Source organism: Nicotiana tabacum, chromosome 3 (assembly GCF_000715075.1).
Source record: "Nicotiana tabacum cultivar K326 chromosome 3, ASM71507v2, whole genome shotgun sequence".
Taxonomy (NCBI): domain Eukaryota; kingdom Viridiplantae; phylum Streptophyta; class Magnoliopsida; order Solanales; family Solanaceae; genus Nicotiana; species Nicotiana tabacum.
The window spans coordinates 155,972,881-155,982,869 of NC_134082.1; the positions used below are offsets into that span (position 1 = coordinate 155,972,881).

The 9,989-nt window shown below is 37.6% G+C and overlaps 1 protein-coding gene across 1 annotated transcript; it reads right to left on the bottom strand.

The window, feature by feature from the left end:
• Positions 1-3,485: 3,485 nt before the first annotated feature.
• On the bottom strand, positions 3,486-9,714 carry LOC107795958 (delta(24)-sterol reductase-like). Its single transcript, XM_016618667.2, has 3 exons — positions 9,609-9,714; positions 6,572-7,842; positions 3,486-6,422 (listed from the first exon to the last, which is right to left on the bottom strand). Exons 2-3 carry the CDS (start codon positions 7,817-7,819, stop codon positions 5,961-5,963), a joined length of 1,710 nt encoding a protein of 569 aa, XP_016474153.2. The 5' UTR covers positions 7,820-7,842; positions 9,609-9,714; the 3' UTR covers positions 3,486-5,960.
• Positions 9,715-9,989: the final 275 nt, after the last annotated feature.

Genomic DNA, 9,989 nt, shown 5'->3' on the forward strand with positions numbered 1-9,989 from the left:
CTTTTGGATTTTGATAGATTTGGTGTATTGGTGATTGTCTGTGAATTATTACTCTCTTTTTATGTATTTGAATCGTTTTTGGAAGATTTAATTGTTGCATCTATATTCACTTGTTCTTGTAATCGAAAGAGGAATAACTTGTGATATCATTACATTATATTGTTGGTTGAGTTCATAGATTCTTCTAAGTAATCGAAAGAGGTTAGTTGAATCATTGATTAAATGTAATTAGGAAAATAATCAAAAAAGGTTTTTCTAAAGACCGATCCACTACGCATTCTTGCATATCTTCACAGAACTTAAACTGGTCCATCTCGTGAGGTTAAGACTTAATCGAGAGAGGAGTTTTTGCTGAGTGTTTGAAATAATAATAGAGTGAATTCGAGACAATCACTTGAATATTGGAAGTGAATTATCTAGAGTTAGATCCCGAATAATTATCTTGCACTTATTCCGTCAAAACCCTATCCTCTCCCACAGATATCCTTAATTGCATATTCCTTGTTTCGATAGTCAGTAGTCAATAGTTGTAGATTTTAGATTCTTAGTTAAATCTTATTATTAATCGTATAAATCTCAACTGTTGATCCTCCCAGATAGCAATCAATATACAAACTACGAGAATGTTGTTTAAATCTAATCCCTGTGGACACGATATTATACTATACTATCTTTAACTAATGAGCACAATTTAAGTGTGTGTTTTGCGCTCGTCATATGCTGGGTGAGTTGGAGTACTTTGAGTGACGTCGAGATTTTGGGTATTGTAGATGCATAAGAGTGGGGGATGTTGAAGGGGCTATGCGCAAGATGAGTAGGGATAAAGCGACCGGTCCAAACGAGATCCTTGTGAAATTCTGGAAGAGGGTAAGGCGGGCTTGGAATGGCTCTCTAGGTTGTTTAATGTAATTTTTAGGACGAAGAAAATGCTTGAAGAGTGGAGGTGGAGTATGATAATTCCGTTGTACAAGAACAAGGGGATATCCAAAACTACAATAACTATAGGGGTATCAAGTTGTTGAGCCATACGATGAAAGTTTGGGAGGGGGTGATTGAGGGGAGGATGAGGAGAAGTGTATCCATTTTCGAGAACTAGTTTGGTTTTATATCGGGGCGGTCGACTAGGGAAGTCATTAACCTTGTGAGGAGATTGGTGGAGAAATATTAGGCAATAAAGAAGGACCTGCATATGGTATTCATTGACCTAGAAAAAGCTTATGACAGTCCCGAGAGAGGTTTTATGGAGATGTTTGGAGGCTACGAGAGTACCAGTAGCGTACATTCGTATGGTCCATGACATGTATGATGGAGCTAAGACACGGGTAACGACCGTAGGAGGAGACTCTGATTACTTTTCGATTGATATGGGGTACATAAGGGATCACCACTTAGCCCATTTTTGTTTTCCTTGGCAATGGATGCATTGACGCGACACATTCAAGGGGAGGTGCCTTGGTGCATGTTATTTGCCTATGACATAGTTCTAATTGATGAGACGCGAGGTGGTGTTAACGAAATATTGGAATTCTGGAGACATACCCTTAAGTCTAAAGGTTTCAAGTTAAGCAGGACCAAGACAGAGGTGTTACCTAGGAAGCGAACGGGGATGTGAGGCTTGATACGCAAGTCATTCCCATGAGGGAGAGCTTTAAGTACCTTGGGTCTGTGATTCAGAGTGATGGGGAGATTGACGTGGATGTCACACACTGTATCAGAGCAGGGTGGATGAAGTGGAGGCTCACTTCCGATGTCTTGTGCGATAAGAATGTGCCGTTGAAACTTAAAGATAAGTTCTACAAGGTAGTGTTTGACCGACTATGTTGTATGCGACAGAGTGATGGCCAGTCAAGAAATCCCATGTCCAACAGATAAATGTAGCTGAAATGAGGATATTGAGATGGATGTGTGGGTATAGTAGGTTAGATAGAATTAGGAATGGAGTTATTTGAAAAAAGGTGGGAGTGACCCTTTTGGAGGAAAAGATGCAAGATGCGAGGCTAAGATGGTTCAGACATGTTAACAGGAGAAGCACAGATGCCCCAGACAGGAGGTGTGAGAGGTTGGACTTAGGGGTAAGAGGAAGGGTATAGGTAGGTCAAAGAAGTCTTGGGGACAGGTGATTAGGCGGGACATAGCGCAACTTGAGCTAATCGAGGACATGACCCTTGATAGGAGGATGTGAATGTTGAAAATTAGTGTAGAATGTTAGTATGTAGTTGAGCGTTTCTTGTTGTCTTCCTTAGTGCAATAGTATTAGTGTTAGTATGGTATCACTTTTATCCTTAGTTTGCTAGTACCACATATTTTGTACTGTTATTACTTGCCATCAGTACTCTCTTAGTTTGCTATTACTACATATCTTGCACTATTATTACTTGCTATCAGTACTTATTTCATCTTTTCTTTGCTATCTTGGATTTAATTTTCTAATTATCTTGTATTGTTATTACTTGCTATCAGTGCTTTTTCCATCTTTTCTCTAGTCAAAGGTCTACCGGAAATAGTGTCTCTGTCCTTCCGGGTAGGGATAAGGCTGTGTACATCCTACCCTCCCCCAGACCCCACTTGTAAGAATACACTGGATTGTTGTTGTAGTTGCAGTTATTTGTAAATTCTAACCTTAGTAATGTGGATGTTCAAGTAAGATAAAACTTACAATTAGTGAGTGGTGTTTATTTAGTCCTTCTACTTGACAAACTTAATAGATTTTTAAGTTTAAATAAGTTATTAAAATCTTATCATAGCATAAAACAACAATTTTGAAAATTACCAACGACTACAAATTAACAGTACTTTGAACCTCTTGATGGAACAAGTTTAACAGTATGGCGCAAAAAATGCCAATACATTCGCAATCCCTAACACAGTGTTGATATTAATATTTGGATGCATAATGACTCTTAATTAATAATAACTCATTTTTCAACTCTTACCTTAACTTTGGGATGTTTCTGTTCCTTTAATTTTTTTTTCCTCTCAAATTAGGAAGATCTATGGTGTTTCCACGCTTCCCTTCCAGCGTGACTCGAATCCAATACCTAATGATCGTTGGTGAAGGTGCTTAACCAACTCAGCAACCTCACTTGTCCCCTTTACAAAAGTAATAAGGGGCTCTCAAATGTCTTGTTAGCTATTGTATAGTTTTTTTCACAAAATCCTTCTGTATCCCCTCCCCCCAACTCAACTGCAGATCCTAACTTTTGAGAGGAAGGAGACCTAAATCAAAAGGATAGGAGGCAAAACCAATTTTAACAAAAGTTTAGGGGGCGAAAGCATCTTGTCGACCGGGGATTAAAACAAAAACATCAAGTTCCATTTCCTTTACGTTGTGCAAACAAACCCGGGGGGGGGGGGGGTGAAACTCCTAACTAGATGCGGTAAGCTTTACTAACTACAAAATACTCATTTAATTCGAATTTACTACACAAGTCGGATGTTTGAAGCTCATCTTCATCAAATGTGCTCTAAAAGTGTTGAAATGATAGTTGAGGAAATCAAAGTAATAGAATTTAAATTTTAATGTAGATATGAAAGCAAACTTCACATTCACTTGTTACAATTTCTTTACTAATTAATATGATAAAACATAATCCATCCGTAATTCGCAGTACAACTTCATAATTCATCAGTAATTTCTTTACACATTGGAAGTGTTGTCATGCTTGAAATGAGTTGAAGGCAAAGGAGGAGGAGCAGCAGCAGCAGTAGGACAAGTACCGGGAGGTGGAGTGGGTACCCCAAAAACTTGGGGATTGGTTCTGAGATCTTGTCTACCTTTAGCTCTCCCAACAAAATAACACCCAAATCCAATAAATATTGTGAATATTATAAATGGAAGTGATATAACCACTACCATACCCATCTCTTGCTTTCTTTTTTTCTTCTTAATTTGCTTCTATGGAGTTTGTGGTTGGTGACGGAATGCAGAGAATATGGAGGAAGGAAGGTCTAGATTCTGTCTATGGAAGATTCTATGTGTAGAATTGATGTTTTAAAGAGTTGGGTGAGCTGGATTCTAACGGTAGGCTTAACGTTCAAGCTTCTAACGGATACTTCTTGTTTATTGGCCACTTCATTTTTCCATAGAGAGAGAGAGATGGAATATGCTGACAGCTTAGAGGAATTTTGTTTACTTTCTTTGGACAAAAAGATTTATCTTAGCTCCACTAGTTTTTTTTTTTTTTAAATAAAATTTTACACCTTTACATGGTGCCTTCCTTTTATATTAATCCCAGCAAAAAAAGCACCTAACAGAGGGTGACTTCACCTTACCTCTGCTAATAGAACAAATACAAGGATAGAGCAGCTTTCTTACCAATATTACGTAAGGAAGTCTACCTATGTATGTAAGGAGTCCCCAAAAAGTGGTTATGCAGAAAATTACATAAATTCAGTAACAAATTTCCTTTTTCCACTGTGTCTACATGTAGCCATTTGTATCTTGTCCATTACATATGGGCATGTAGCTTGATTGGGAAGATCCTTCCAACTATAAAAGATAGAATTCCCCATGAACGATGCTCCATTTAGCCAATGCATCTGCTACTTGATTAGCTTCACGATTGCAATGCTGGATTGAAAACTCGCAAGATTACAAGAGTTGTAGAATATCCTTAATTTGCCAAGAATGATTGTACAAGCCTTTCAACATGTTAACCAAGATCAAAGAGTCACATTCTAAAATCAAACTGCGATATCCCTGGTCGATGCACCATTTAACTCCAATCAATGCCGCTTTAGTCTCAGGTAAGTTACTACTACCCCTTCCCAGTGGTTGTGCAAATGCCATAATCAAAACACCATTAGAATTTCTAATGATTCGCCCTGATCCCATATACCCTTCTCCATCCCTACTACCATCTGTGTTAAGCTTAACCCAATTTGCAACTGGTTTAATCCATCTAACAATAGTAGTTTCAAAAGTAGGAACAAGTGCCTAAATTTGTTGGCAGATGTTTTTCTCACAATCTTTGTGATCATATCATTAAAAAAAGAAATCCTCTTCCTTCCCGCATACAATGGACACCCCAAGTAAGTCATAGGAAATTCTTTATACTTGTATCCTGTGATATCATTTATTCTCTGAATGTCTTCACTGGAGGCAATTGATAAAGCAATTCTTATCTGTATTAATAAGTTGGCCTGAACATACTTCATACTTTTCGAGCTCCACTAACCAAGATAGTGTTTGGACATGCATTTTATTTGAAGAAAAGTTAAAGTTTTCTGAGTGGAAAAAAAAATTTCACCCAAAAAACTGAGCAGATTTTGGGAACTCAAAATTTTTTGAATTTTTTCCTCCCAAAACATGATCATATTTCATAAACAAACAATATTTTCATTTTTTTTTTTTTTGGAAAAAATGAAGCCAAAATCTATGGTCAAATGGTAGCTAGGAGTGTGGAGGGTAAAATTTATTCTAAGAAATAATGTCTATTCTAAATATTTGGTTTTGATTGTAAAGGTTATGCTATGGAGTATTTTATGTTCTGTTCGTACAATCCCTTTTGGTGCGCCTTACATTTGAGTTTTTGTTTTACCTATACTGAATAAATTGGGAAATGTTGTGACAGATAGGCTAGCTGAAAGTTGTTGCAATTATTTTCAGTAAATAGACAAACCATTTCATGGTTTTGTTAAAGTGAATCTTCAGTACTGGATGTGTATTATCTGCTGGAACTTTTTCAATAAAGTAAAAACCATCTGTTGAACTGGACACTAGAAACATCTAAAGAAAACAATTGATTCCTTCTTGAAAGCTACCACAAAATTTTAAATAACACGAAACGGAAACGGATCCATGTGAACCATTATTTGGACCATCATCTGAATTTCGAACTGCAGTTACCATTATTTGGAACATTATCTGAATTTAGATGGTTATTTAAACTGAAAGTTCAGACTAGCACAACTAAATGGATGACAAAAGGCAGAGAAAATCTAATGAAACTGATTTAAAATCAATATGCTTTCTCTTGCTCATCGACTTCTGGAGTCTCTTGTTCAGCTTTCTCTTGCTCGGCTTCCTGCACCTCCTTCTCCGTCTTCCTTCCTTTTTTGGATTTATAGTACGCGCTCATGAAGGTTCCGATGGCTTTATATTTTTTTCTGCACTGCTCGTAGAGGGTATTATCAAACATCCTCCAGAAGTTCTTCTCTGTCAGTTCAGTGACCGCGTATTGAGCCTGGAACCCGTGGTTTTCGATCAACCAAAGCTCCAGTTGGCGGCATTTCTCTGCACCATCAAAGGGCTCACCCCTGAGGACTGCTCCAGGAACATAGTAGACGCCAATATCAGTATACATCTGAGCATATTCAGTGTCACCCTGCCTGCGGTGTGCCTCAAATCCTGGTTCAGGATAGATCATAGGTTTCACAGGCAGCTTGTAAATTCTGTGTGGGCAGAGCCAGATAGGATATACCTAAACAAATTTAATTCAAATACAATCAGACATGAAAAGTATTTCTTCTGTTCGTTGCACTCTTGGAACAAACATGAAAACCATAGAGAACACAGTCAATCTTATTGTGCTTCGTGCATGAACAGAAAACAAAGAGTATAGAGTTTTACCTCCATTTCGCGGTGGACCCACTCAAGACAATCTCCAACCTTGTAAAGAGGAACAAGCAGATCCTGAATGACATGATGGTCATGGTAATAGTTCCTGATAGCCTCACTTTGAGTGGCCTTGAGCAGAGCGATCTTGGGTGGCATGAGCCATCCTAGGAGAAATCTAAACCAGAACTGATCACCAAATGGAAGAATTAGTTTCCCTTCCCAATACAAGGATCTTGTGTGCCTGTGATAGTAGTCCCTAGTTGGAATGTACTCCACAAATTCCCCTCTTTTCAGTGCAGTTTGAGCATGCTGGTAAAACCATGGTTTGAACCACCAACCATAATTGTTGATTACATTACCCTTTTGCTTGGCTTCCTGTTTCGAAGCATATCTACCGGTCATCATAACACCTTCTGTGGGACTATAAATCATGCCTTCTACCATCTCTGGAACTTTAGAAGGATTGTCCTGGTCTCCATCTCTAGGTGCAAAAGAATCCGCATAAGCCTGTGCAAGCTCTTTAAGATTACCAGTTACAGGTTTGTAGGTAAGTCTCACGTACTCCTTAACTTGTATAAGCTTGATTTCAGCTGAAACAAGAAGACCCAATGTCCCCTGAGACCACGGGATAGCGTAAAAAAGATCAGAATACTCATTGTCCTTTGTAGCTCTAACCACCCGTCCGTCTGCTAGAACTATCTCAAGTGCCACAACAGTGTCAGAGAACAATCCAAAGATGTGAGAGCTTCCTTCAATCCCGAAGCCATTGATCAGACCACCAACGGTCAGATCATCAAGCTCAGCAAGAACTGCAAGGGAAAGATTTATTGGGACAGTAACTCTAGAGATTTGGCCCATATTGACCAGAGGCTCAACTCTAGCAATCATTCTTTCCTTGTCAATTTCAAGTATATTTCTGAACTTAGAAAGATCAACTTCAAAATGACGAGCACGCTTATAGTCTACATTTCTCATTCCGACAACCACCCACGGAGGCCTGCCTGTGCAGACGAGACCATCCTTTGATGCATCCCTCTCCCCAAGGCGCTTCACGACCTCTTTAACATTTTCATCGTGTTCCTTCTGACGCTGCTCATATGATTTCCTCTCAGATTTAACATCCCCTAGATATATGGAGAAGTAAAACAGGAACGAAAAAGGAAGGACAAAGACGATAACAATGATCCATCTGAATTGGAGAAGAAAGTCCACCACCTGCTTCTTCCTCTTGGGATGAAGGGGGGCCTTAGCATCCGACATCTTGGAAAAAGAGGCCAGTACAGCTGTAACAATGATGAAACCAAGTTATGAACCACAAACAAAAACTGTGCTTCTCGCATATCCAGTTTACAACTTTAAATTCCAGATCTAATGAAATTTAGGTCATGGACAAATAAACTAGGAACGAAACGAAGAACAATCCTGTTTTCAATCACATATAGCAAATATTCTGTATTCAGAAGCGTTGAAGCAGATCAGCTGAGCACCACTTTGCAATGAAATTTGCACTACAAGATTTGAAGTAAATGTGAGTGTCGTTACTGTAGAATCCCATTGCCATTTAAGTTTTAAAAAAAATAGAAAAGCGCTTCTCTGGAGAGACATGGACTGGGTATAACAAAAAGTATTCTGTATTCAGAAGCGTTGAAGCAGATCAGCGGAGCGCCACTTTGCAATGAAATTTGCAATACAAGATTTGAAGTAAATGTGAGTGTCGTTACTGTAGAGTCCCATTGCCATTTAAGTTTTTAAAAAAATAGAAAAGCACTTCTCCGGAGAGACATGGACTGGGTATAACAAAAAGGATTTGGCAATAGAATGACCTCCCTTCTTTATACCATGAGTAAAGAACATAGGAAAACGAATTTTAAGAAACTCAAGGCACCTCACTCCTTGGAAAACAGCACATATATGATATAAATAATGCAAAAGCTCTTCCACAGGTATAATAATGTTATTGCAAGTCAGATTAGCATTTTGACTCTTGAGTAACAGCATTCGGCGAAAAGTGCCAAGTGGGAAGTTCAGTTATATTTCAAAACCAAGTTGAAAGTGATGCATAACAGCATTGTAAAATCAACCAATGCCAAGGTAAAACTGACTAAAGATCCCAATGAAGATTAGTGCTGAAGGAAAAAGATAATTAAAGCTCCCAATGTCAATTATACAGACAGCCTGAAGCTAGTTCAATCCAGCTATTTCTTTCAAAAGGATCAGATAACACCATCTTAAGACCAGGAAAAAAACAGAAACCACACATGGTCAACGAAAACAGAGTAACTCGATCAGACCAGCAAAATTAGATCTCGTGGAACTTTGAAAATTAACTTTAACATGCAAAACAAACAAATGAATTTTGACAATTGAGTAAATTTAACATGCAAAACAAAAAAATTATGTTCTTCCCATGTAACTATTGCAGCATCACCTATAAGATTATGCTCTTTCACTACAACAACAACGATATAAAAAATAAAGCACATGTTAAAAATGCTTCAGGTTAATTTAACACATTATGAACGTACGTCATCCTTAAAGCAGTAATTTCATTACCATATGTCAAAAAAGCATTGTCTCCAATAATATGATGCAAAAAGAGCATGTTACTAATTCCCAGTTTCTACTCTTTAAAACAACCACCAAAAAAGACACACACACACACAAAAAAAGAAGGAATTACATGAGTTAAATACCAGTCTGTCATGCATAGGTATAATTCAGTCATTTTTTTTTGTGTTACAAAAGTTAGTTTTATGCGAACAAATTGAAAGTTGGATAATTATCCGCGAAATTAACCTCACAACTATGGCATGCATTCAATATAGCAACGCATTCAGCAAAATTTATTTGTTGTACTCTAAAACATGCTATGGATGGTACAAAAGGTAAGGGCTTCTCATTCAACACATAATTGACCCAAATTTCTGCAAAATCTCAACATTTCATACGATTTTCAAGAATAAATAGCTTCAAATTTCTATTTACATTCGAAAAAGTAACGATCCCACCGAGAAATAATGAGAGATATATATAGAGAGAGAAGAAATACCTGTAAATAGAGTGCACAGTGTACTGAGAGAGATGATTGTAAAAAGGCTGACAATGTGCTTTATAGAGTGAGTTTACAAAAGTAGGGGCATTTAGGGAACAAAACGGTACCTACCTCACGGAATTCCTTAAACACGTTTTGGCTTTATTTTAAGTTAGGGATTTTTAAGTTTTCACATTATTTTTATATATTCAATGTATATTCGCAAAGGTTATGAAATAGTTGTCCAATTAGTTATCTCTAGAAAGGTAAAGGTGCTCAACAAAACCCTACAATTTAAAAAACAAATAATACAAGTAAGTACTTGTTGTTATAAAATAAAAGCAATGCAGTAAAATATAGACAAGAAGAGATAGAGAGAATGTAGAAGTGCTTTCTTCT

Bases quoted from the DNA above. Each gene is read 5' to 3' on its own strand.
- LOC107795958 (XM_016618667.2), bottom strand. From the start codon at position 7,819: ATGTCGGATGCTAAGGCCCCCCTTCATCCCAAGAGGAAGAAGCAGGTG. The intron at 6,423-6,571 runs GTAAAACTCTAT...AAATTTGTTTAG, and splicing joins GGGTCCACCGCGAAATGGAG to GTATATCCTATCTGGCTCTG.